The 27,676-nt window shown below is 39.6% G+C and overlaps 2 protein-coding genes across 4 annotated transcripts in view; both read left to right on the forward strand.

Moving 5' to 3' along the window:
• LOC127363473 (leucine--tRNA ligase, cytoplasmic) overlaps positions 1-21,677 on the forward strand; it is a 29,059-nt gene extending 7,382 nt beyond the window's left edge. For both annotated transcript variants that reach the window (XM_051399929.1, XM_051399928.1), the window contains exons 8-32: positions 2,289-2,352; positions 2,695-2,783; positions 2,896-3,121; positions 3,413-3,500; positions 4,464-4,540; positions 4,834-4,887; positions 4,988-5,128; positions 6,494-6,571; positions 6,772-6,857; positions 7,104-7,169; positions 7,435-7,517; positions 8,925-9,063; positions 9,652-9,864; positions 10,321-10,378; positions 11,470-11,533; positions 12,815-12,998; positions 13,426-13,516; positions 13,814-13,954; positions 14,809-14,949; positions 16,673-16,783; positions 17,057-17,167; positions 18,414-18,518; positions 19,548-19,643; positions 19,899-20,031; positions 20,630-21,677. In XM_051399929.1, coding sequence (XP_051255889.1) covers positions 2,289-2,352; positions 2,695-2,783; positions 2,896-3,121; positions 3,413-3,500; positions 4,464-4,540; positions 4,834-4,887; positions 4,988-5,128; positions 6,494-6,571; positions 6,772-6,857; positions 7,104-7,169; positions 7,435-7,517; positions 8,925-9,063; positions 9,652-9,864; positions 10,321-10,378; positions 11,470-11,533; positions 12,815-12,998; positions 13,426-13,516; positions 13,814-13,954; positions 14,809-14,949; positions 16,673-16,783; positions 17,057-17,167; positions 18,414-18,518; positions 19,548-19,643; positions 19,899-20,031; positions 20,630-20,835 — 2,845 coding nt within the window. In that variant the 3' untranslated portion in view covers positions 20,836-21,677. The remainder of the gene's footprint in view (positions 1-2,288; positions 2,353-2,694; positions 2,784-2,895; positions 3,122-3,412; positions 3,501-4,463; positions 4,541-4,833; positions 4,888-4,987; positions 5,129-6,493; positions 6,572-6,771; positions 6,858-7,103; positions 7,170-7,434; positions 7,518-8,924; positions 9,064-9,651; positions 9,865-10,320; positions 10,379-11,469; positions 11,534-12,814; positions 12,999-13,425; positions 13,517-13,813; positions 13,955-14,808; positions 14,950-16,672; positions 16,784-17,056; positions 17,168-18,413; positions 18,519-19,547; positions 19,644-19,898; positions 20,032-20,629) is intronic.
• A 683-nt stretch (positions 21,678-22,360) lies between these two features.
• plac8l1 (PLAC8 like 1) lies at positions 22,361-26,039 on the forward strand. 2 transcript variants are annotated; one of them, XM_051399938.1, is made up of 6 exons: positions 22,361-22,560; positions 23,239-23,274; positions 23,681-23,881; positions 24,498-24,730; positions 25,011-25,147; positions 25,562-26,039. In XM_051399938.1, the coding sequence occupies exons 3-6, from the start codon at positions 23,856-23,858 to the stop codon at positions 25,691-25,693; spliced, it is 528 nt and encodes a 175-aa protein (XP_051255898.1). In that variant the 5' UTR covers positions 22,361-22,560; positions 23,239-23,274; positions 23,681-23,855; the 3' UTR covers positions 25,694-26,039. The 2 variants fall into 2 exon arrangements, with proteins under 2 accessions (XP_051255898.1, XP_051255899.1); XM_051399939.1 differs by having other exon boundaries at positions 22,375-22,434.
• The last annotated feature ends 1,637 nt before the right edge of the window (positions 26,040-27,676 follow it).

The following is a 27,676-nucleotide window of genomic DNA, read 5'->3' on the forward strand; positions in this document are numbered from 1 at the left end:
GATTTGTATTACATTTTTCATTATTTTTATTTTATTACATTTTATTGTATTTTACCCCTTTTTCTGCTCTTTGATAAGAATAGATAAGAGGTTTTATTTGTCACATGCACAGTTATACATAGTACAATGCACAGTGAAATGCATTCTTTGTACCTGCAGCCAGTAGTAAAGAAAAACAAAATACTACTACAGTAAAACAGTAGTGCTTGCACATACAGTTGTGACCAAAATTATTAGCCCCCCTTATGAAATTAGACAAAACTCTTGATTTCTCCATGGAAATGGCCATTAACAACACGTGTTTGTTATTTTGGAAACAAATACACTACAAAGACAAAAGTTGACAAGGATTGATTAGGATATTTTATTGATACAATGAGTTAAAACAAAAAAGGGCAAAAATGAGAAATCCAAAATGATTAGCCCCCTGGCTATAGTAAATAGTGTACCCTTTCTGAGCCACAACTGACAACAACCTCTTAGAGTAGTTCTTTACTAGGTTGGCACAGGTCTCCTGAGGGATTTTGGCCCATTCTTGCATTGCAAATTGTTCCAGCTGGTCCAAATTGCGTGGTTTCTGAGCATGGACATTCACTTTGAGCACCCGCCACAGATTCTCAATAGGATTGAGGTCTGGGCTCTGTGCGGGCCACTCCAGGACCTTGGTTTTGGTATCCTTCAGGAACTGTTGGACCAATTTCGACGTGTGCTTTGGGTCATTGTCTTGTTGGAAGACCCAGCGACGACCTAAGGATAGACTACGAGCAGATTTCTGCATATTATCCCTCAAAATGTCAACATCATTTTCTTTTTTCATGATGCCATGCACCCAAACAAGGCTCCCTGTGCCTGAGGCTGCAAAACAGCCCCACAGCATGATGCTCCCACCACCATGTTTAACTGTGGGAACTGTGTTCTTAGGGTTCAAGGCCTCTCCCTTTCTTCACCAAACATAAGCAAGATCCAATTCCAGTTTAGTCTCATCAGACCAAAGCACCGACTTCCAAAACTCATCTTTACCTATCAAATGTTCACGGGCAAACCTCAGTCTGGCTTTGATGTGCCGCTCATTAAGTAAAGGGGTTCTTCTTGGACGATGGCCCTGAAGCCCACCACGATGGAGAGCCCTCACAACTGTGCTCCTTGAAACATCAACTCCAGAAGAGGCCAGGTCAGCAACAATCATCTTGGCAGATGTCCGGGGATTCTTGCTGACATCTCTGACAATTTTCCTCTCTAGAGTTCTTGAAATCTTGAGCTTACGACCACGCCCAGGTTTGTTTCTTACAGAATTTGTCTCCTTGTACTTGGCAATGATGCAACGTACAGCGGTTCTAGACACTGTGAAACGCTTGGAAATGGCAGTATAGCCTTCCCCCTTATCATGATCCTCCACTATCTTCTTTCTGAGTTCAAGACTGATTTCCCTTGTCTTTGGCATGGTGAGTAAAAGTTGTCCCTCTCAATAATGTGTTCAAGTGCCCTGTTCCTTGGAGTCCTTTTATGCTGATTGAATGTTCAGGTGTCGTGAGGAAGCCAATTGACTGCACAGGTGTGGTTTGAAAACTGATTGGTTAATTAGGTGTGTTTTTGAAGGCAAGAATTCACATGGGGGGAAATATTATTGACATCCCCTTTTTTCTCTATATTTGATATAAAGCAAGCCTAAAATGTTATTTTATATTCCAAAATGTACCAAAAGCTACTAAAAAGCACTGGTGAATGTTTGATTACATCGAGTTTTATCAATGCTGCAAACATTGGGAAGAATTTTAGGAAAATGTTCCATAATTCCTGGGGGGCTAATCATTTTGGTCACAACTGTAACACACAAGGTAAACAATACAAGTGTAAATATAAAACCAAGAATAAAATAAAATAAAATAAATATAGACTGTAATATAACATATAAAATATAGACTGTAGACTCCAAGTGTAACACTTAGAGGGGGGTAGCTCGTATATATACACACACACACACATTTACAGTATTGAAAGCAGCTATGTGAGTAAAGTACAGTGGTGCAGTGTGTTTTGTTTTGCACTACATTTTCCCTGTGCTGCTCTGCCAAATTTGAATTTCTCCTACGGGGGATCAATAAAGGAACATCTTATATTATCACCTTATCTTTCGATGGGGTAAAAGCAAAGTGAACATTTTGAAATGAAGACTTTGGTAGATAAATGATGTTAAAGTTTGCCTTTTAGTCTCAGGCAATTTAAGCTGATGTTATGACACTGCATGTTCTTTCAATAATATTATGTGATTGTCCCTGACTCATCTGCAGGTATACCATCTACTCCCCCAAGGATGGACAGCCATGCATGGACCATGACAGGCAGACAGGAGAGGTACACTTACCTACCTGGCTCAATGACATAGTGTATTAGTTTTGGGAAATTGTCATATGATTATGTATGATTGTGTTATTATTTTGATGTTTGTGACTCCTACGGCAAACAGTAAAAGGGTCCGTGTTCGCATAATTTTGTCACAATTTTGAGTCACACACTGCATTTGAAATTGCCATTTAGTGTACTGCACATTCACCACCCTACCTCACAGGGCCATTATCGACCATTTTTCCTATTCCTACAGTCTTGTGGGGATGAAGAAACTTACTTTGAAATGAGGCGATCTGAGAGCTTTATTTAGTTATTTTTCTTCCAACTACCATTTTTTTTCAATTGCAGGGAGTTGGACCCCAGGAGTACACTCTCATCAAGATGAAAATGGTTGAACCGTACACGGCAAAATTCAAGTCCAAAGTCTTTTATAGCAGGTAACAAACGCTGAATATTGAACTGCCAACACTGCAGGCAAGATTTACATGCACTTAAGCATAATCCTCATCTTGAGACAGAAGTTAAGTGCTAAAGCTATCCTTCCCACAGTGGCATGAAAGGCAAAAACATCTTCCTGGTGGCTGCCACTCTGAGACCAGAGACTATGTTCGGTCAGACCAACTGCTGGGTGAGGCCAGACATGAAGTATGTTGCCTTTGAGACAACCAGCGGAGACGTCTTCATCTGCACCAGTAGGTCTGCCAGGAACATGTCTTACCAGGGCTTCACCAAAGAAAACGGAGTGGTGCCAGTAATCATGGAAATACTGGGACAGGTACTAACTTTGTGTATTTCATGCTTCCATCTGCACATAAATTCGAATTAATTTAATTCAGTTGACTTTTACTTAATTGAAGCTAATGGTATAAGCCAAACACTATTAAGATGTATATCTGATATGATTTAAAAACAGTCAAGCAGATTGCATTTACGGAAGATTAAGATGAGGCCAATTAGCAGTGTAAATATAGTTGGAGGGACAAGGTTTAATGACTGTGCATTGATTCTGTTAAATGTATTACTTCTGTTCTACTTTCTGCTTTGCATCATTATTGTCTCTATCTAGGATATCCTTGGCTGTGCCCTGAGTGCTCCTCTGACCTCCTATAAGGTCATCTATGCCTTGCCCATGCTCACCATTAAGGAGGACAAAGGTACGAGTCAAGAAGTCAGGAAAAATAGCGAGATACATTTATTCAGAGATGTTGCGTTGTTTAATTCTTTTCAAGGCAGAAATTTATCACATTGGTTAGTGCATTTTAGTTGTCAAAAGGCTCCTGCAGTCAGAATAACCTTGAGTGGGGGGGGGGCACCTTACTCTCTCCTTTTTATGTGCCTGAACTTGAGTGAAATGCATCTGATAGTTGGTGAATAGTTCAACATAAACTACTCAAAATGTGTCGGTGTGTTTTATAGCCGTCTGCATTTTAAATAGGGATACTTTATTCTCGCTCATGTTGCTTTAGGTATTACTTTCTGCAGAAACTGTGCACCCAGCTGTATCCCCTATTCCCCCTTGTCTTAGATTTTGTTTGGTGCAGCTTATGGAAAGCCAGGCCAAGGTCACCGTATAATTTATAATGTGCTGTACGGTGATGTCAAAGGAAGAAAGTAATGGTTGCTTTCTTTGCCCAGAGGGCGAAAATTTGTAAACATATAAAATGGATCTAATTGTGCTCACACTGCAGCACCGTCTATTTTTTCTGGTCTGTGGTGCTCCAGGGGCATAGTTTGTCCGTTTTGTTTCTTGTGTATTTATGTAAATAGCCTTAATTGGAATTTCTGAATGACAAGGTTGAAATGTCAGAATTTCAATCTCCTGTGCCGCGTTTGTCATTGTGTTTTTGAGAGTTATGGAAAGAAGTGAGCGAGAGTGAACCTGCAACGACCTGTGACATTTATCAGTTTCCAGTTCATGTTTGTTTGTTCTCCTCCTTCTTAACGGTTTGTTAGTTGCTCCAGTGTAGCTGCTGCACAGTTGAAGAAACGTGGTGGCAGTTGACATTTAATAATTTTTAATGTGTATAATGTAAATAACAGTATCACTGAGATACTCATCAAATTTGCATTAATACAGTTTATGTGTTGACCTTTTGCCTATTCTGTGATTTCCTCAGGTACGGGGGTCGTCACCAGCGTACCCTCTGATGCTCCTGATGACATCGCTGCTCTCAGAGACATCAAGAAAAAACAGGTGACCTTGTAACTACATTTCTGCTATACTGCTATTCAAGGAGCCTTTTATACCTGAAATGAAGTCTGCTGCAGAGAAACTCAGAACACAGAGTCCATCTGAAACTTCAATGCAATTTAGAAATTAAGCTTTTGAAATGTTTTAGTTTGCTGTGCTATTTGCTTATGTTCATGGGCTGCCTAAACCATTGGTTATTCAGCAAGAAACATGACCATTTAAAGATACAGCTGCTATTTAACATCCACTACATTTATTTTTATTAATGTTGCTCTTATTCTCTGCATTTCCAAAAGGCTCTACGGGAGAAGTATGGAATTGAGGACAAGATGGTGATGCCTTTTGAACCGGTAAGCTGTTCTGTTTGCATTGAACACACCAATGCTAGTGAAAGATACACATTGGAAAACATGTTCAGTCTATAAAAGTTGCTAAATGTGTGCATGTCAGGTCCCTATCATAGAGATACCGGGCTACGGGAACCTATCTGCTCCTCTGGTGTGCGATGAGCTGAAGATCCAGAGCCAGAATGACAAGGAGAAGCTGGCTGAGGCCAAGGAGAAAGTCTATCTGAAGGGATTTTATGAAGGGGTGAGTCAACTTAATGGTTAATGGGTAAAAAAAAACAACTACATAGGTCAGCAAAATGCAAGCTCTCTGCAAACTCCCTGTGGATTTAACTTTAAGTTGGAAGCTTGTATGATTTATCTCCCAGAAACAAATCAAGTGATTCACACCATAAGGCTAGACTAAATGATTAATTAACTGGCTATTGGCTGCGTGTTGCCCTCAGACACTTTGGTTCTGTCTACTTCTGAAAAATTGCCTTATTTGTAACTTTTTGCTAAGCTCCTGTTTTTTCTTCTGTGACATTATAATATTAGTAGTGCTGTCAAATGATTAAAATATTTAATCGCGATTAATCACATTAATGTCATAGTTAACTCGCAATTAATCGCAATTAATGGCACATTTTTATCTATTCTAAATGTCCCTTGATTTCTTTTTGTCCCATTATTTTTTTCTCATTTTAATGCTCTTATCAACATGGAAAAGTGGATCGGCTTGCTTTGTGCAAATGTTGTTTTTATTTAAAACAACATTGGCATATACTGTAGTGGTCAATTTCACACTAACATTCTCACGTGGATCAAATAATCTCTCACACAATGTAACACTGTCCATCAATAAAAGGGTGAAAAAAATACTTTGTCACACAAACAGCCCCTTCAACAGCCCTTTCTAAGGGATCAAAACAGGACGATACAAAATAAAATTACAAAGTGCTCATGTAAGGTAAACTAGGACTCAGTCTATAGTGCAGTTAAACCATGGCTTAATACTTAATTGACGAGGGGGCGGAGAATTCGCATCAGCTGTGTGCTTGGCCACCAAGTGGTATTTCAGACTGGACGTGCTGCGATGATAGCTCAGTTCACGACAAAACACACAGATCACTTTGGTCTTTTCAATGGAACCATTTGGCAACTTTTTTAAAGTAAACTCTCCATTCAGAATATTATTGACATCCATTTTGGCGTCTCGCGCTCGCCATCCACTCAAAACATAACGTCTACCACTCTTAAACAAGTGTGTGCGGCGTGCCTGTTGTTTTGTTTCCAGTCTAGCTAGATCCGGTGTGGTGGTGTAGTTTTTCTAACGTTACTAGTTGTTACAGCATGTGAAAAAAACTAAAAAGTACTAGGTCAAAAAGAACGTTGATAAAGCGTTAACGCCGTTAATAACGTGTTTAACTGACAGCACTAAATATTAGTCATGTTTAAAATGTACAAATTCAGCATCAAGCAGAGCACAATTCATACGTATAGTCTGAGAATGTGTCAGTTTATGTGAATTTGCGACTGGAGAATGCACTGCAGAGACAAGGCCCACTTCTTGTTGACAGAACTACCAGAATAGTGAAAGAAATGAATGAAATGTTTGTTCCTGTGTCAGATCATGCTGGTTGATGGTTACAAAGGGCAGAAGGTCCAGGATGTCAAAAAACCCATCCAGAAGATGATGGTTGAGAGGGTAAGACATTCTTTTCTAATGCAAAGAAGTTAAAATAAAGGATATTCAAATGTAGCAGAACAACTTTAAATTCTGACTGTGTCGCGGATTGTGTAAGTTTATTATGTCTGTGCACTTTGCATTGCTTATAGTTCACAATATTCCATGTATGATAGATGTTTGATCTATATTTGCCTGTAATAATGTTTGCTCTGATCTAGGGCGAGGCCATGATCTACATGGAGCCAGAAAAACAGGTCATGTCGCGTTCAGCTGACGAGTGTGTGGTTGCTCTATGTGACCAGTGGTGAGTGCAACATGAATTCTGATCACACGGATCTTTATATTATAATAAGTCTGTTCATTAGTAATGGTAAGAATTTATTTGACCTAAGTGGATCTGAAGCTGCATGGCAGTGTTATAGTAGTGCAAGGGAATAGACATGAAAATAACACGGTCAAGATGATTGTAGATCCTCCTTATTTTGGAGTGTAGAATGTTTCATGCCATTTTGGCTTTTTTTGATTAGCTGTATGCTGACGTGTCTTTCAGGTATTTGGACTATGGGGATGCAGAGTGGAAGCAGCAGGCCAATGAAGCCCTCAAGCCCTTGGAGACGTAAGACACTAACATCTAATCTACCAAGTTCCCTTACCCTGTCATATTTTGCTTTGTGCAGTGTTTGTCCTTGCTTGTGGGTGTTCCTGTGATTGCCTAGACAATCAAGTATGGAGTGTAGAAAATAAATGTAATTACTTTACTGCCTGTAAATATACTGAAAACTGATAACCAGTCTCATCACGTCATGTCGAGTCTAAAAAGATAGGTAACTGCATTTACTTTCTGTGATTTAATGTGCTCTATTTTGCATAACACTACACAGATTTTGTGAGGAGACAAGGAGAAACTTTGAGGCCACTTTGGCTTGGCTACAGGAGCATGCCTGCTCACGTACCTACGGACTTGGTGAGCGCTTGCCTCTATGGTTTGTGTGTTTGTGTGCGTGTGTGAATGATTGTGTCAGGACTGCAGTAACTGTTAATATAGGATATAAATTTGTTGTTACTGCATTTTTCAAAGGTAATATAGTTTCTTGTACAGAGATTAAATGTGCCACCCTGCCAAAGATGAACAGGACTTCAAGTTTTGTAACCACTGTATGACTGATGGTTTTGGTCTATAGATGGAGACAGAGGGCTGGTGATAAAGCACCTAGCAACAGTCTGCCTTTCTGTTCATACCGGAATAGATGCCGACTGAAGGCCAGCTGGCACACAGCACAGGCGAGCACAGTACAGTCCAGGCCTGTTGTAGACTCCTACTGTAGATAAATCTCCCCACACGTTTTCAGAATATGAAGCAAAGAGGTTTTACTGTATGGTGCAGGTTGTGCAGATTCCTTTTACTTGTGTCTTACTTGTAGAAAGAATATATACATTTATATTTTCACAGACACAAACAAACACAAACATTGTTCATACACTGAAAGCTCAAACTTAAAACATTTGCAAGTAATGTCTGTAATTTGATTAACGTGGTCACAGAGAAAAGATCGTTCATACAGAGAAGCCTATGAGCCATAGAACCCCACCACAAAGTATATGCTACGTAAAACTACTAAAACCTCCTTGTGCTGTCAAAACTTGTTTTTAAATGATGTCATATGTATGATGTTTTATTTCTCTAAAGTCTAAAAATGTGTGCAAGAATGGATGCATTTATTGTTTATTTGATTATATCAATATTTCATTATTAATGTTGCTCATATTCATGTAGCTACTGATAATGAAAATTAATTACAGCTCAAGCTTGCAGTAATTTTATGTTTTTAACCACTGAGAGCTGGTAAAAAAAATATCAATAGGCATTCACTGAAAATATTTGTGTGCATTTGTGTGTGCATTTGAGACTAGCACAGGCACACACTTTGCCCTAAAAAATACCAAAATAAATGTTTTAGGAAAACCAGTAAGTGGTGGCTGGTATTTCTGTCAAAGCAGCAGGTTAGGAACGAGTTTACTTCAGTTTATTTGACAAAAACATTTTTTTTTTTTTTTTTTTTTTTACATCTGAACTTGTTTGCCAAGGATTACATAATAAAGCCCAGGACTTATTCCATTGTGTTAGTGTTTTTCTTGGCACCATAATGTAACCAGCTTGACAAGATGGCAAATGCAACAAAAGATTGTGTCAGCTCAGAGGAGACAACAATTGTCTTTCTTCATAATTTTTAGTTCACTTTCTCCCCCATGGCTGTGTCTTTCTCTGGATTTGCGCTTATGTGTGTATTTATGTGTGTGTGTCTGTGTGTGTGTGTGCGTCTGTGTATGTGTGCGTGTGTGTTGTGTGCGCGCACACTCCTGGTTACCATAGGAACGCGGCTGCCTTGGGACGAGCAGTGGCTGATTGAGTCACTATCGGACTCCACCATCTACATGGCTTACTACACTGTAGCACACCTCCTCCAGGGAGGTGTGCTCAATGGACAGGGAGCCTCACCACTGGGCATCAAGTATGGACACAATAAATATATATATATATATATATATATATATATATATATATATATATATATATATATATATATCACACACACACACACACACACACACACACCTGTACACTAGAATGAATGAGCATTAGTCTCTTACTAATTCATTCTGCCTCCTTTTTTGCTGCCTCTCATTTTCTCGTCCTTCTCTGTCTGCTTTCAAGCAACTGTAGATGTGGTTCACCTGAGGGAGAAAAGACTTTGATTTAATAACTAAATTTAATCATTTCAAATGACAGGTGTTGCTTTTCAGGCTTTTATATTTATTTTTAAAGTCAATTTGTTGCCCGGTATTCATCCGTGAAATAAAATAATAAAATGAATAAATGAAACGTCCGCTCAATGACAGATGTTGCCTTTCAGAAACATCAATTCATAGCTCAATGTTGGTTTAAGTACCATATCTCTTCCTCAGCACTAAGATGAAAGGGCAAAAGAGAAGTGAAACACTCTCACACAAGCATTTAGTTGCTTCTTTTCACTTTTCTTGAATCTAATACATCCCTTGTTCTACCCTTAAGCATTCTTGTCTCTTTTTTTTCCCCACAGGCCAGAGCAAATGACCAGAGAGGTGTGGGACTTTATCTTCTTTAAGACGTCTCCTTTCCCGAAGACAAACATCCCTAAAGAGCATCTACAGAGGCTGAGGAGGGAGTTTGAATACTGGTACCCTGTGGACGTCCGTGTGTCTGGCAAAGACCTGGTGCCTAACCACCTGTCTTACTACCTGTACAACCATGTGGCTATGTGGCCTAAGGACAGGTGAGTTTGACCACTTGATTGACCAATGCAGGGAGTAGGAGATTGTGATTTTATTTATATGCTTATTTATTTATTTTTTTTTAAAGAAGGGGTCCACTTTGCTTGTGTTTCCTACAAGGTTGATGGACTAATCTTAAATCTTACAAGCCACACGCTTTCATTTTGGGGCAATTACACTTCGTCTCCAGAGAATGTGAACCAGGATTATCCTTGGAGATGTGCTGGCTCAGTGCTTAACACAGCTTTCTATAATATGCATAACTTTGTATTCATTAGTGTATAATCACCTGAATATAAGAATTGTTATGTTTTCATTACCTTTTAAATGAGCCGTTTAGTTTTTTGCGCGTCTGCAGCCCCTGTAGTTTATCCCTAATGATTAGAAGTGGAGGGTGAAACGAGGGACTTGCAATCTGCAAGGATAACATTAAAGAGAACATTCTCTCTCGTCCACAGTGGGAAGTGGCCACAAGCAGTGCGAGCCAACGGACATCTGCTCCTCAACTCTGAAAAGGTGTGTCAAATAATACCAATAATGGAGGGAAATTGCACTACCCCTCAAAAGTTTGAGGTCACCAGCCACAAAAGCCTGATTCAGTACAGTCAGATGGCTTTTTCTGAATTGTCTTTCATGCTTTTAGGTTGCAGAAAGTCCTCTATACAAATAGATGTTATTTTGTGGAAAGGGTTTAAAAAATATATTTTGTACATGGAGAACAAAATGCTGTACAATGGTTCAACCAGACTCACAACTGAAAGGGCAGAAAGAAACAAAGATCCCTCTGAGGAACAGGTAAATAAGAACATAAGATGTCACCAGTCATTGGTCTTGTTGCAGTGTGAAGTGCATAATAATGCCTATAACAAGGTAGAATTAACTTCAAAATAGAATGTTGGTCTAAGGTTAGCACTGTTGAATATCAGCTGAACATTATTATTATTATTATTATTATGACAAATCACAGTTTAAACCTGTTCAGTCTAACCACTGAGTAGACTGCAGAGGACCAGAGGGAAAAAAAGGTTCCCAAAAAATGTAAACCCAAGTTGCAAGCACTGTTGTGGTTCAGTAATGTTTTAGAGTCACTTGTGCTTTTTCTGGGCTGGAAAATAAATTCAAAATTGATGGGTATTTGAGGGATTCTCCCTTGTCATGCAGCACTGTGGGGACATTCACTATAGAAGAATATAAGTTTTAATAATTTCATTACTTATCATTTATTTATTCTTCTACATTGGGGTCAAAATTATTTCAAATGTAAATAATACATCTGGTGTCTGAGTTCTACTGTTTCTCAGGAGAAATGGTCTGGTCCCATCTAATGTGGTCTTTTGTCTGGGTTGTTGGACAGAATTGAAACATTATATAACAATATCAAGATTGTTATATTTTACAGCACATTAACTACTCTTCTTATGCCAGTAATTAACTTGTGTTTGATGCTGTTACGAATTTAAATTACTGTGTGTGTGCTGTTGATTTACACTGCAAACACAGACAGTCTGTGACTCACTGGTTTTATTCTACTATTCTTTTTAAGGAACTTGTGTGTGGGTGGGCGTACTTGAAAGATTCTGCCTAACATCTGTTTTTCTATTCACCAGATGTCCAAATCAACTGGAAACTTCCTCACTCTCACCCAAGCCATTGACAAGTTCTCAGCAGACGGTACACTTAGTTTCTTCTTGATTTATCACCCTCCTGTGTTCTGCTTCTTTTCTTTTACTCTTCTCCTTTCTTGTGGCTCTCTTTCAATATCTCATTGAAACATTGCAGAAAAACACATCAGCTGTACATCTAGAACAGATTACAACGTATTCTCACAGTGCACGGGCCATTACACTTTACGATATATACCATAAGCATCTTTTATCCTGTGGTGAAGATAATGAGAAAACACCCCATCTTCATAAGATAACTGAGGAGTTGATATTGGTTGCTATGAGCTATTCTATGTGTATCAGAGCCCTTATACTGCACTGTAAGTAATAACCTTCTGTGTAATAATTTATAATGTATGCTTTGTGTTCAGAATGTTCCAATCAATCATCAATTATCATGTATTCGCCTGCTCATCATTCCAGGCACAGAAAAAGAAGATGCAGTGGGAAGAAGAAAGTATAGTCTCTAAAATCAAATATTTATCGGAACATGAGAGGAAGACAAGATTTTCACTGTTGTGAGACCAAGAATGAGACTTCTGCACAGAGGAGAGAATTTCTTTCTGAGGATTACATTTGAATCAAAAGCCTTGTGTTTGTGGGGGTCCTTTTTGGCATAATTGATAAGGATGATCTTATGTTGTTTATTTTTACATGTTTATTTGGATCTTTGCCTGTTTTCTATGGTTCTATCTGATCTTGTTCATATATACCTGGTAGAGACATAGATTAGTAACCTACCAGGTATAGATGACCCTGGAATCCCTCCTGCACTCAGTATACCCTAGTTGATCTGTTTTTTATTATTTTTTATTTTTTTATTACTACCAAGTGTTTTTATGTTCTGAACGAGCTGAATAATAGATAGATGTGTCTGTTGTGTCTCTGGAAGCTGTCTTGCCGTGGAAGTAAAGAACTCCATGGTCTGACAGCAGATAGACGTATCAAGTTGACTTCCTGTCTCAGAATTTGAGAGTGATGTCTTCTGGGTATTTGAAGTTTTTTCGCAGACTGTGGAATTTTCCACAAAGCCTCTGAACATATCCTGGTTGTCGAGAAGAATTTTGCAAAAGAAAATAGAAGTGTTATGTTTAGTGTTTGCCCCAATATGATTAAGGGTACTCAAGGTTGGATATCTGATTCAAGCAAATGACAAAGGCTGTGGTGAGAATGGAGGCGTTAACCATGCAAGGTTTTTGCTCTAGAAAGAAACTACAAATCAACTTCAGACATGTTAATGTTGTACTTCCTGCTGTTTTTAACACGCCTCTCCCATTTCCTCTATCAGGTATGCGTCTTGCTCTCGCCGACGCCGGGGACACGGTGGAGGACGCCAACTTTGTAGAGACCATGGCTGATGCTGGCATCCTGCGCCTCTACACCTGGGTGGAGTGGGTGAAGGAGATGATTGCCAACCAGAACAACCTGAGGACAGGACCTGCTGACACTTTCAACGATCGGGTCTTTGCCAGGTAGATGCAGGAGTTCATTTAGATGTGGTGGTATGGGTTGACAGGAGGATTTAGCGCATACATTGGTTTTTTTTTAGGGAAAAATATCAAATGGCCATATGCATGACACGACTGAGTTTCAATTTGCAACTACACTGCTTGATGCCACTAAATCATACACACTGATCCTTTTTTAAAGTGCAGCGTAATGCTGTGAGCTTTGGTGAATTGATTTTTATATTGAAAGGTAAAAATAAGATGTACTGTTGCCAGTTAGCACTCAAAGGCAAAAAATGAAACTGGACAGCTAGAAGAAAGCCAGTCCTTCAGAACTTGGAAGGTTCCTGTTGAGAATCCTGACCTTTTCGCCTCTGTAGTTTCCAGTGCTGAAAAGTGATTGGTAAACTGACTTTGCAGACTGACTTAAAGGATTTTGTGTCCTGTCTAGTGAGATGAATGCAGGGATCTTGAAGACAGAGCAACACTATGACAGGATGATGTACAAGGAGGCTCTGAAGAGTGGCTTCTTTGAGTTCCAGGTAAATATATTTCCTTTTATAAAAACTGCTTTCTAAAACTCTCTTAATCCTCTTCATAGCTTTAAAAATGAGCATGCTTTTCTATCCTTCCTAAGCATTTAAGGATGATATAATGGATACTTCAGCGACAGATTAAAAAGTAGATGGAGCATAGTATCACTAAGGATTCAAATATTATCCTAAGCATGCAACGAATTTACAGAATTGAAAAAGATACTATCTGGTATAGTTTAGGAATTACATAACAACCAGTGATGATGATAATGACCTTTTAAACTGTTTTATGTATGTATGCAGGCAGCCAAAGATAAATATCGCGAGCTGGCTATCGAGGGCATGCACAGAGACCTGGTCTTCCAGTTCATAGAGAGACAAACTCTGCTGCTGGCCCCCATCTGCCCACACCTTTGTGAATACACCTGGGGTCTGCTGGGCAAGGTAAGAGAGGGTTTCATGTTCTGTGTTGCCTGCGTGCTCTGACTGTAGGTTCAGATGTGACTTTCATCCTCTCATCTCTTCTGTCTTTCATGTTTCCCCCCCAAAACAGAAAGTATAAAATAAATATTTAAACTTCTTGTGTTATTTCCATTCATGAATGCACCTGGGAGCAACAAGCTAAGAAACCTACTTCACATATGGAGTACTGCTGGTCCCACTGCTCATTTACTTGTGTGAAATGGCTACTAACACACTATTTCACACACACACACACACACACACACACACACACACACACACACACACACACGTTCTCTGTGTTGTATGTCCACCAGGAGTCTTCACACTACGGGCTTCTTCTCTCCCCCCCCCCATCGGTATGAAAGGAACTCACACACTGTTGCACGCTCCCAACAACACAGAGACGAGAACATTTTTAACACTCAAATTTATGAATATGAAAAAGTGCTGCTGCCCTGGAGATTGTTTTTTTTCGGTTGTCGCTTAGCAACAACAAAAGCCCCACAACTCCAATCATGTGTTCAGCGCCGCCAGCTAAACAGCTAAGAGGCACTATGTGGACACAGAGGTACACACATCAATCTAGGATTCTTACACATACCCAGTTAATAGGGTGTGTGCATAGTTTTGTTTGCGAAGGTGGTGTGACCTCTGGCTGTGTAGTTAATAGGATTCTAAGCCTCTGGTGGACCCTCAAACATTTGTTTTTTTTCATTCTCCACACAATACACTTCTTGATACCAAAACAAGAATCGTCCCCCTTGACTCATCCACTGTGCCTTCTTTCCTCTCTCTCTCTCTCTCTCTCTCTCTCTCTTTTCCCCCCTCATTAGACCAGTTCTCTGAGGAAGGCATCGTGGCCTGTGGCGGGTCCAGTTGATGAGATTCTGATGCGTTCCTCTCAGTACCTGATGGAGACCGCACACGACCTTCGACTGAGACTCAAAGCATACATGCAGCCCCCCAAAAGCAAAGTAAGAAGTGTGTCTGTGTCGTTTCTCATGCTTCACTGCTGTAATGGCTTTTTTAAAATAATTGTGAAAATGAATATTGATTTCAGAATTGATTGCTTTCTTTTTAATAATCTTTTTTTTTTTTTAAATCTAGCTTTGTCTCGGAGTGCATTAAGTGTGGTAATTAAATCAGAGGCAGCATTGTGTCTTTACTCTTATTCTCCCTCGGGTGTTGTTTAACAGTTTTGTGATTGTTTGATGGGAAGCACAATGAGGCAGAAAATAATAAAAACTGCACGGTAAGTTTGAAAGTAGAGTTGTGGTTCAATCTAATTTTTATCATATGTGGTTCCAGTATACAATCAGCTTATCAAATCTGAAAGTCAAATTGCGTATTGAATCTATTTAGGTTTATAAATAACTAGACTAATAAACCCAAGGACTTATAGTCAAGCTTTGTTAAATAACATCTTTGCTGGTAAGATAAACAATTGTACTTCGCTCTTTGCTAATTAAAAAGAGAGGAGCTATTTGTTTGACTCTGACCTTAACAAATCTATATATTTTACCTGCTTGGAGCTGGATAAAAAAAACCTAATTTATTTCAAGACAGAGTTACCTTCAGTGTATTTAATCTGTTTTTCCATTCCCAAGCTAGACACTGTGTTATAAAAGTAAAATACTGAATGTAGGAATCACCTTCTTAATGTTACTCACCCCAAAGTTATAGGATTTGTAGATTTTTGATGTTGTCTCCCCTTTTCTTTGCCATGGCATCCTCTATACTGAGGGTCTAAGGATAGAGGGCCGTCATATGCTGTGTAGAAGCCCCTTGAGGCAAATTTGTTATGTCATTTTGAGCTATATGGATAAAATTTACTTTACTATCCCTTTGGATACACTTGAAGATTTAAGCCTGCGTTGTGTTCACGGTACGAAAGTTAACCTATTGTTTGTTAACAGTTTGGCACTTCAATAAGTGGCTGTAGGCAGGTGGGAGAAAAGCTAAACAAGTATTGACAAGATTTGAGACAGCCGATATCTCAGGCCTCCAGACTGCCGTCATTGATTTGCTGCAAATGTTTTGTTGCTATGGAGGCAAGATGGAGGGACGATCGGGACAGTAAAATAATCATCTTTTCATGTCAAGGATTTTGTGATTATTTTGTGAATGTGCAAAAAGTCTATATTTAAAAAGTAATTGAGAAAGAAGTAAAAGTCAGAGTGATTGATTTTTTAATTTTTAATTTTTTTTTAGAAATGGCATTTTTTATATGACCTGTGGACATAAAACATCCTTCACCAACATGTTACTTGAACACAACACACAAAGGTTTTTTTTCCCCCTTTTGAATAATATGTCTATTAGGCTGTTTTATCTAATTTTCATGTTTAATTTATAGTGGTAATATGCTGTCACATCAAGACTCATTTATGGAAACACATACAGGCACACATACAGTACAGGACAAGAGTAGACTTGACAGCTGTCACATAAAATAAGTTCACAAATCCCCATCTTCATTTTATAAGATCACACACACACACACACACACACACAAAAAAAAACAGTTTGCTTCTTGAATAATCCAATACACTGCTTCCCATTGAGACTACCTGCCTTCAAAATATGCTGTCACTGTACTGAATAAAAGCCAAACCATCAAAGTCCTATGTACCTGACTGTATGGATGAATGTGGTGAATCTGAAATGCTCCTTTTCTATGCTATTTTCCTCCAACAGAAAGGTGACTCAAAACCCCCAGCCAAGCCCTCCCACTGCAACATCTACGTTGCCAAGAGCTACCCTCCATGGCAGCACAGTGCCTTATCCCTGCTCGGCAAGCACTACAAGGTGAGAAACAAACACACAGCATAACATTAATACACAGAAGTAATCTTTTTGTATTAACACTTACTTCTGTGTCTCAAATCATCTCATACCATGGTCTGGGTGGATACGCCATTCTGATTGGCTGATAATGGACACCTTGTCGGACATTATCCCTTTACATGTAACCTACACTGTGTTTTCCATCAGCTACACAGTACATCTATCTCTCTCTGTTCCTGTTTGTCTGTGTCTCTAAGCTGTCTTTTGTTTTTTTGTGTCTCTGTGTCTGTCCAGAGCAACAATGGGGCTCTTCCAGACAACAAAGTGATAGCAAGCGAGTTGGGAGCCCTGCCTGAACTGAAGAAATACATGAAGAGAGTCATGCCGTTTGTAGCCATGATCAAGGTAAATCTGGAGGAAGTAGGGGTGTCAATGTGTCTGTGTATAGGCACATCCTGTCCCCTCTTCTCCCTTCTATACATCTAACGTATACATATTTACCCTCATAGTTCTATTTTGTGTTTTCTTTTCTCTGCATTGTTCGGGTTGAGTTTGTTTACCGCGTAAGAAGCTTTTTTTTATTCAACTTGTCTGTAAGGTGGCTTATCTTTTTGTTTCTGCGCGCAGCTCTGCCTCTGATTGGCCTAACGTCTGCCCTGGTAATTCTATTGAAAGATTGGAGTCTGCATCTTCAAAAGCTGTTATTTTTTTTTCACTCCTCTTTGTGTTGAACAATAGCAAAACTGTAGCCAATACGATAAAACAATTTGAACAATAGTGTTGCTTTTGAAATTTCAGGAATACTTTGTGTGCAGAGTTTAATGTGTTTTATTGATCGAAAAAGTACATAACACACTTTTGACGGACTGTCTCAACTTGTTCCTATGTTTGTTTGCTACATTCATTATTTTTTACTTTTTAAAAAAAATCTTGTTTTGGCTTATATTAAATTGCTATTTTATTCTCCTAGTTACAGTGTTCTTTTCATCTAATTGGTAAATACTTCTGGGAATGACACGTTGGTAAAAATGACAACAAAAAAAAACATTTCAGTGTCGCTGCAGTTATTGTTTCTGTTATATCGAGCTATACACTTAAGGTCAAGTTGCTAATAAATGATCAGCACAATGCTTATTAACGTCTAAGTTGTCATATCTCCCAGGTGCTCAGGGCTTTGTTCAGGTGTTGCCATTTCACTGCTGGGATCAAACAGAATCAAACTAATAAATAGTCATGATAAGCTCTGTATTCATCCATGGGTTGTCTCTCAAGCTGGTCCTTTAGCTTTCAAGTTGTTTTCTCTCCCAACTCTCCTTGTTTGATGATTTGTTTTGGCATCTATTGTTCACAAAGCTTTTTTCTCTTCGTAATAATCTCATGGTGGCAGCATCAGCATAACAATGAACTCTCTGCGTAATACCAAATTATAAGATAAAACCTGATTTCTTCAGTAGGTGGATGAAATGATGCATTTACTCCTATTCTTCTAACTGCTGGCTTGTCAGAAAATGTAGCTAATTAAAATGGAATATGTTAACTTCCTGTTCATTCCTCAGGAGAGTTCAGATTACTTACTCATTCATGTCAATCATTCATGCTTGTGTTGTATGCTTGTTTCTGATTATTTCTGTTCTGCTTTGTGTTTCTGTAGGAGAACCTGGAGAAGAATGGGCCCAGGGTCTTGGATCTGGAGCTGGAATTTGATGAGCGGGCAGTTCTGATGGAGAACCTGGTCTACCTAACCAACTCTCTAGAGGTATGTTTTGTGATCCAACATTCCTAAAATCACACATTTAAGGCTGACCCCACTCAAAAAGTGTCTGTCCCAGCTATCAGCTAGCAACATGAGGAAAACTATTCATAAAGTCAGTCTAACGTCTGATCGTGTGGTCAATATATAGTCGACTAAAGTATGTAAACCTGTAACCGTAGGAACAGCGGTTGAATAACCTTCCTAACTACTCACAATTTAACTGTGTTTTCATCATAGATATGCTCTGGCACAAACAACACCTCTAGTCCCAGTTAAAAACACACTCCCACACATCCCAGGAGCCTCTCAAATTTGAGCAATAAACTGAACAGGTTCACTTGATTAGGTTCTGTCTGTCTTTACATAAATGTCCATCTGTGAAATGCAGTAGTTTCCTCAAAAATAATTCTGCCTTATAGCTGACTTTCACTACATCTGCAAAAGTCAGCTGAGACAATCCTGAGCTCAGCTGTCAGTCAGACAAGCCCTTAATACTTTTGTCTGCACAGGAGTTTAGCCTAGTCAAACCCAAGCCCCCTACAATACTTTTGTGAAACCAGCACAGAAAGTTTTTTTTTTTTTTTTTTTTTTTTTTTTATACATAATCTACGTCAAACAACCACTCTGAATCCAATTCCCATGTTACTGATTGATCATAGCGAAAGATAAGCTGCTACGGACTTGAAAGGGATACTTCACCTTAAATCTCTCTTGAAAGGTGGCTGTTTTTATAAGGATGGTCAACAGAGAAGTGCTTTATGCTACAGATGTAGTTTGAGAAGTTTACAGAACTAGTTCACAATCTTGAAACTGAAAAAAAAAAAAACGAAATACCATCCCTGATTGGGAATATGTGACAGATTAGAGTACAGCAAGATGTTAGGTCTCTGATCATCGCAGGAGCCTGGTTTAACACCACAAGTGCTTGCCAGTGTGCATACCGAACACACCTGTGTACACACTATCTGGTGGTGGACCGATGTGGACTGACAGCTGATTATTGCTCTTTTTCAAATCCTTCCTCCTCTACAGTTGGAACAGATAGACGTCTTGTTTGCATCCGAGGCTGATGACAAAGTGAAGGAGGACTGTTGCCCAGGGAAACCGTTCAGTGTTTTCAGATCAGAGGTAAATCCTTTCGGCTGTGTGTTGTCTGCTTTCATGCAAGCTGTGTGTGTGTCTGTGTGTGTGTGTGCGTCTGTGTGTCTGTGTGTTAGAGAACAGATGTAGGCTTCTTTTTCAGTCACCTATTCATCAGCTTTTGTTTGGATATTCGCAGTATGTTCGTGTTTGTGTATCCCTGATGAACAAAGTGTTTGTTGTCTTCTCAAATCAACAATTTAATTGTGTTTGTGCATATGTGTTGTGCCTCTGTCTCCCCAGCCTGGCGTGTGCGTGTCCCTGATCAACCCTCAGCCGGCCAACGGCCTGTTTTCTGCAAAGGTTGACATCAGACATGGGGACAGCAGAGACAGCGTCATCCGTAGGCTAGCCAAGGTCAACAGACTCATCAAAGGTTAGTAAGATAAATGGGTACACAGCAGGAATTCATACACCATGGTTACGAGCCCAAAATGGGTCTGTTAATATACAGAAATGAATGTTACAATCTAAAGAGGATGAACGTTTGTATTTTTAACTTTTGGGACAAAGTTTAAAAGGGTGTGTGCATCAGCTGTGCTTTTCTTTGCCTATTGCAGTAAGAGGCTGGGCGACATGTCCTGAAAGTTAGCTCAGTATGGTAAAGGATGTAACTCTGTATTATGCTATATACCGTAGTTTTTCATTTTTATTGTAACAGCGTGTGGTTTAAATGCAAGATGAATGAGGGTTAGAGCTTTAGTTAGCAGATTTGCTCTGTAGCCTTTTCTCCTTTACACTCTTAGTTCTGCCTATAGCATCTTACTGTTTCCCCCCACGCTTCTATTCCTCATCTTCTTGCTTACCTTTATCCTTCTCTACACTCACTCCCTTGCCATTATTTCATCCCCTCTGTTTCAACTCCACCATTTTCCCGACTTATTCTGCATTTCTTTCATCCCTTTCTCTCTTCCTCCCTTTTTTTGTTTCTGTCTCTCATCTCACCTCTGACTTGTCTGACTCCCCTCCAACAGATCTGTCCAGAGTGAAGTTGATGAGGTACGAGGACCCCATACTGGGGCCTCGCCGGGTGCCCGTCCTGGGACAAGAGGAACAGGGCAAGCTGCCCATCTCCAACAAATCTGTGTTCAACATCAATCTGGAGGAGAAGAGGGTCACTCTGGCCGACAATGGTCTCACTGTTGACATCGGGGACACTTTGGTTTATCTGGTTCAATAGAGTAACATTCACTCTCTTACACACGCAGGCACATCGGGGCACATTCAACAGTGAATCATTTGTGAGAGGTTCAAATGCATCATGAATTGTTACAATAAAATGGGTCACTTTGACTCAAAGCCACAGAACACAGACTCAAAAGTATATGTATGTTTTATAATTTCTCTTTCTGTACTGCACCGTTGGCTACTGCACACGGTGTTAGACTCATTGTTTTTCACCCTTTCACTGCTGAATGTGACCTAAGGGAATATCTGAAACTAATGAGACCTGAAGAGTTTGATTCTCTCTTCATTTTTAAAATACACATGCAGACTATTAGGTATTTAGTACTTAAATCAGGTTATTTAATGGTGTAACAAAAAAAAGACTACAATTTTGAAAATATCCCAAACCTTCTCTTAAGGATTTGGTATGAGAGGATAACGCCAGAATTTGTATTCCGTCTTTTCATTGTCTGTAAGATTAAATTACATTTTTCTCCATGGGCCACTCTTTCCTATCTGATATGATGCACATTAAATAAGCAACTATCTCTATAATGAAGCTTTTAAATAAAGTTTCTTCCTGAGAGCAACAAAACATCTACCACCATGTCCTATTTTGTTGCTGGCCGACCACTTATTTTATGTTATTGCATTGTGAGACTGCTCCTGCATCCTCCTGTTGTTCTCATATAGATGGTAATGTGTCTGCTTTGTCGTTTTATACATTGAGGTGAGGCATATAGTTCCCTCATGTTTTGTCAGCCTGTCAGACAGCTTCCCCTATTTTCTAGCCGTCGATGGTGCTTGTCTGACTTGTGCTTTTCCAGATAAATAATAAAATCTATGAAATATTCAGCCTCCTTGTTTATTGTTTTCTCTCTCTCTCTCTCTCCTCTGTGCTGTTTTATTTCCTCTGAGGACATAAATAAGACGCCTGCTCCCCGCAAGTATAAGATCTCGAGTGTGTCATGGTTTTGGCGAAAGTCATTGGATCTTTGCCCCTTCAGTGCAGATAGTGATGATAATCCTGCAGTGTGAGCAGTCTTCTGGTGAGGATGATGTGCACAATGCTGTCAATGGCACAAAGTGTAGCTGTGAGGGGGTAGAGGATGAAGTCTGCATCCTCTACCTGTATACAGAACTCCTACTGTATACAGAACTACGTCATGCAGGAGTTCTGCATACAGGCACCTGTATGTATTTGGGACTTGCAGTGGATATGCAAAGGAGATGGCCAATGAACTCCTTCCGATTATGATTTGGGTCGAGATTCTCCATAAGGGAAAAATGAGAAGACAAAACACTCATGCAAAGTCATTACTGGTAGACGGCCTGATTCTGTACAAAGGTAACCAAATCTGTCAGCCAGCAAACCCCGAAGCTCACTAATTAATACGTTATTTCTCAGTTGTTTAACCAGTGGAAAAACCGAAGCGTTAATACGAAAAAACGCCGTTTTCGCGCGGTCGGTCTCGGTGGCTAGTAATTTACTTCCTGGATTCTCCGCTGGTTGCCTAGCAACTGCTCATGGTAAATAATCTAGTAATTGACGACAGGAGAGCAAAGCGTTTCCCAAACTGTTTCCCAAAGGCGTTTTTCCTTTAACCACAAGGTAATATACCTAAGAGCTGGAACTATATTGTAAACTGACGTCTTACATGAAAGATGAAGCTTGCTGGAGCTCATCTTGCAATTAGTAAAGGTGAATCCATGAGGCCTGCTCCTGTCTCAGACACAGGTAGGACACCACCTGTGTGTTTAAAGGTGATGCTTAACGTTAGTGTCTAAATTTTAAGTTTCAAATGTGTTTTTTTTTATTATAGCACAAAATGGACTTTGCAATCAAGTCTCTCAGTTTCAGTACTGTTGCAGGGATCTGGCTGTGCTTGGTCTCTGTGGTTCCCTACTTCAAAGACTTTTGGGAGAATTACAATAGTGGCATCTCTGTTAGTCAATTAATTAAATGTAAATCAGCTACATTTTCAGAAAAGCACTGCATTGTATATTAAAGACCATGCAACAATCTTTTTTGATGCTATTTTCTGTGATGCATATGACGAATTAATGCCACTATACATTTTTATCATCCTGAAAAGGAGCTAAACTGAGTGAAAAAGCATAGACTTTTCAGGTACTGTACATGTTTCTCCCAATTTTGGGTTAAGACCTATGTGTGTGAACTATCTGAGCTTCCAAACCCATGATAGTTTCACTACGTGTCCTTCCACCACGTAAACCTGCGCTCACTTCTCTTTCTGTCACCCATTCTCTCACACTATGTAGATGTATAAATATATATATGACTAAATTTAAAGGTCAATGTCAGCGCACAGGAAATGCACGAATGCAGACAGTCCCCTCTAAAGATGAACCACAGGTGTTTCTTTGGTTCTAAAATGCATCTTTCACTTCCCAGCTCTTCACTTTATGAGTCTGAGCTTCTGCATCAAGGGTAAGTGCAACTGTTCGTCAATACATCAGTTTAACAGATACGATGAATGTCTTTGAATGTCAAACAAACTGGTAGAACTGATTTCTTGTATTCGTGCTTAACATCTATAATTTTGCAAATGTCTTAATTTCCCATATTTGTGCACATGGTTTAGATATAAAGTGTCTGTCACCTGTAATCATGTAAATAAATACTAAGATTCATTTCAACCTTTTCTGACCTGCTGGTGTGTTAGTGTTAAGTATATTAATGCATTCACATCTGATTACTTTATGCCAGACATTCATGTTCTGGCACCCTGATGTGTATCTGCCCTCTCCGCATTTGCTGTATTAGCGCGAGGGGGGGGGGGGCACAGTTAAGTCTCAGACAGAAGACAACTACAAGACTTATCTCTGTCACACAGCTTCTGGCCGAGCCATCTGACTGCTGGTTTATCTGCACTGGCACACACCCTCTCACTGGGGAAGTGTGACTCCACCGCCCCCCTCCCAACTCCTCATTCCTGCTGACTCCCTGCTTACCCTCTAGTCTTTCGCCTCCTCGCCTCAACCCTTTCTGGATGCCAGTAGCTTCTAGTCATGGAGCAGACGACAGTCACACACCAGTAAGTTTTTTTTTTTTTTTTTTTTTTTTCTCCCTACCACCACTGAACACGATGGAATTGCAGCAAACAGCTCACTTATTGTATTCTGCTTTTTTTATGGTGCTGCGTCTCCTCTGAATCTTTTTCTTCTTTTATGTCTCTATTATCATAAATGATAATAACAGGAACATTTCTTTCATCTGTTGTTGCTGCAGCTCTTGCTTTTGCGCTCCTTTCTGCTAAATTTTAAACTTATTTTGCCGTCACTGCAATTTGCTGTTGTTAAAGTGTTGCTGAGGGCCTAAAACAGTCAAGTGAAGGAATAAATGCTATATTGCATACAGTGCTAGGATAATATTAGTAGCATACTGGTGTAATTGTGGTGGCATGCTGCTAATATTTCATAGAGGCCAGCCGAGTACAAAACATGCCGCTCTGGGAAAATTAGCTGAATGAATAAAATTAATTAAATTCCTGTTTACAGGAGAACAAAACAAGACTCATTCGCTAATTTGAGACTATTTCTTTACCATTGAGCCTGCAGTTGAGTGTCAGTTGCACGTTAGAGGCTTGACAAGCCGTAGTGAATTTATCAACCATCTATATAAAGACCGATTCATTAAAAATCTAATTTCAGACCAGAACTGTCCATCACCAATCCCTCACCATCAGCGTTTGAAGAGGAGGAAGTGGGGGGCTTCACCGCAGGAAGTGAAGATAACTGCAGGTCATGCAATGTCCTTGCAGTGACAGACCCAGTACTCACGCAACCCGGCCTCGGCGTCACCACGACAACCGTCACCACCATCACGCAGACGGGAGGAGACTGGAGCACTGGCCTGTTTAACGTCTGTGGAGACAAGACTACATGTATGAAAACATAGCCAGATTCTTTGTCCTCATAAGCACAGTGCTCTCACACACCAATCAGAACTTGATGCCTCCCTTATTCTTTGTATCATGTTTTTAATTGGATGTTTCTACAAAATTAATTTTATGTAAGAACCCATAAATCATCATTCATTCATTCTTAGTCTTGCATCTGAGAGATAAATAGAATTTGGGATATTTGTCTGTTACATGCAAACACACACACACACACACACGCACACACACACACACATTGTGCTAACTTGTGATGTGTTTGCAGGTATTCTCGGAGCTCTGGTGCCGTGCTGTTTGGACCTGAGCTTAGCTCACCAGTATGGTGAGTGTCTGTGCATGCCTCTGCTACCAGGATCCACTTTTGCCATGCGAGTTGGGATCAGGGAGCGGTACAAGATACGGGTGAGTGTGTGTATTCACGTGCATATTCACATATTTGTCAACAGGAAGTGAAGATTTGTGCTGCTTGTTAGTGCGTCCTTGAACACACCAGCAGGTAGACTTTACAAAATAAAAGCATTACCACATATTGATAATATACCTTCAAAAATAGAAAATGAAGGTTACAAAATGTTCAGAGTTGTGATATCTCAAGCAAGTTTTAAGACTGGCCAGGAAACATTGTCTGATTTGTTACTAAATGCACTCATAGTTTCACTTTAAGTTGTGTGAGTGAATTTTTGTGTTTATGTTTTTATGTCTTTTTAATGGACACGTACCTCATAGTTCTGGATGTTGCATTGCTGTGTCTGCCTGTGTGCTTCTTCTATATGTGTTTGCATGTATGTGTGTACCTGCCTGCATGTTTATCCACAGGGCAGTGTATGTGAGGACTGGACCACAGTGTACTGCTGTTACCCTCTGGCTGTATGCCAGATGATAAGAGAGATGAAGCGGAGGATGAAGACACAGACGTATCATGTGTCCACTGCCCTCGAAAGCTCCTGAAGAAACTCTAGATAGTAAATGAGGCCTGTACTTTTACAATGCAACAGAGGCTGGTGAGGGCCAGCTGAGATTTCTGGTACGAACAGCACAAAGAATCAATACTATAAGGTTTGAACTTACTTTTAAATGCCACTGAGGACGCCTTGGCCAATAAATCAAGCCTATCCTACAACATTCAAAGAAGACTGGAAAGGACGAACTTTGATTAATAGCATAAACAGCAAAATGAATCAGAGCTTTAAGGTCTAAACTGCCTTGGAGGTTGTTAGATTCTAACTGAAACATACTTTTAAACTGCTGTTGGACCTCTGTTTAGAGAGGATATAATGAATAAACTTGAAAACAATTTCCTGCTTCTCTTGTAAAGGCAAGAACACATCAGGTAGATTTTGAGTTGGGTGACAAGCAGGTGGCAAGACACATGCTGATTTGGTTTCAGTAGCTGTCACTGTCAGCAAACATCTGGTACAACAAAACAGCCTAGTCACCACTAATTGTATCTAGGACTGCACTTTAGTGTTTTTCAGTTTTATTTGAAATATCAGTACTGGAAATTTCTGCGGCCTACCCAATATAATTAAGATAAATGGGACATTGTTTGTGCTGCTCACAACAATGAAAATGTAATTTGAAAAAGATGTCTTTCCAAAAACAATGTCCCTTGTGCTCTGGATAGTCAATTGAGCAGGCTAATAATGGTTCATAGGTACAATTTCTTCAAAATATACGAACAAAGTTAGAAAGGTGACTTGGGTGAACAGTCCCTTTAATTTTGTCTCGTATGCCAAAGGTCACCAGACACATTATCGTCTTCATTCCTCTCAGACGTCCAGGGAAGATGAAGTGAGGAAACATAAAGCTTTCTAGACCTTGAGGCACAAATTGTGAAATGGGGACATAACTCAACAATATCTACAAATCCATGTAAAGCCAGAGAGATGAAGAAAAGCTTAGTCAGTTCAGTTTGATATGAGCAGTCATTTAGTGCTTTAATTAAGAATACATGCTTATGAGATTTGTTTCATCCCACAGTCTGGAATAAATAAAACAAGAGTGCAAGTCAATTTAGTATGCAGAACCACTTGTCTGATTACCCGGAAAACCGTCCACAGTGTAGCGCCGATCACAGTCTACAGTCTGACGATAATAAAGCCTATTTCCATGTTTCTGATATTCTTTTATCCTTCTGTTCCTTGATTCACCTCAGGCATTCAATCATATTATTAAACCAGTCCTGATTGCTGTGGTTCCCTGAACCCGAAATGCCAACCAGCAAGAACGGATATGGAAGATGTTATTCATACACAAAGCAGATGGGTCCTCAAAGGGCAAATATGTAATTTGTTAACTCTTACGGATGTGGTCCCCCACCTGGCAGCTGCCTCAAATGAAATGGGGGGAAAAGGGAGAAAATGGGTTTGGTGTCAAGGAAAGAGAGATATGTGAATAATACAATCTAATCATATTTTACATACAGTACACTGCACATTTAAAGGAGTTAATCTACTGAATGAAAATACATATTTTTAAATCACTGCAATCCTTCATTTGTGTATATTTCTCTCTTATGTGATTATGTTTGTTGTTGGTTTTGAGTATATCGGTATAAGTTTTCATCCTTAACCAACAGTGTTCCTCAGTTAAAGAATGATGAAGTATCAGAACGAATAAGGCCTCTTGTGCAAAAGTGATCCACATGTGTCAGTGAGGAGAAATTTCCAGATTATAGTCCTTGCACCATGCAATGCCTATGAATGCTGCTTTAGCTTTAGACAGAAAATACCCATAACCGATTTTCAGTATGGGCGATTTCACCTGTCGGTTTTATATTCCACTGTGAGCACTGTGAATTCACGCTCTACACAAAAGACCAAGAACAGTCCATTGCTTGCTGCTGTGTACCATTTCACATCAACAAATCATCAGCGAAGAGACAAATGTGTTGCAATTCACTCATTCTTATCTGAAAAACATTTTTAAAAT

Source organism: Dicentrarchus labrax, unplaced genomic scaffold (assembly GCF_905237075.1).
Source record: "Dicentrarchus labrax unplaced genomic scaffold, dlabrax2021, whole genome shotgun sequence".
NCBI classification, from domain to species: domain Eukaryota; kingdom Metazoa; phylum Chordata; class Actinopteri; family Moronidae; genus Dicentrarchus; species Dicentrarchus labrax.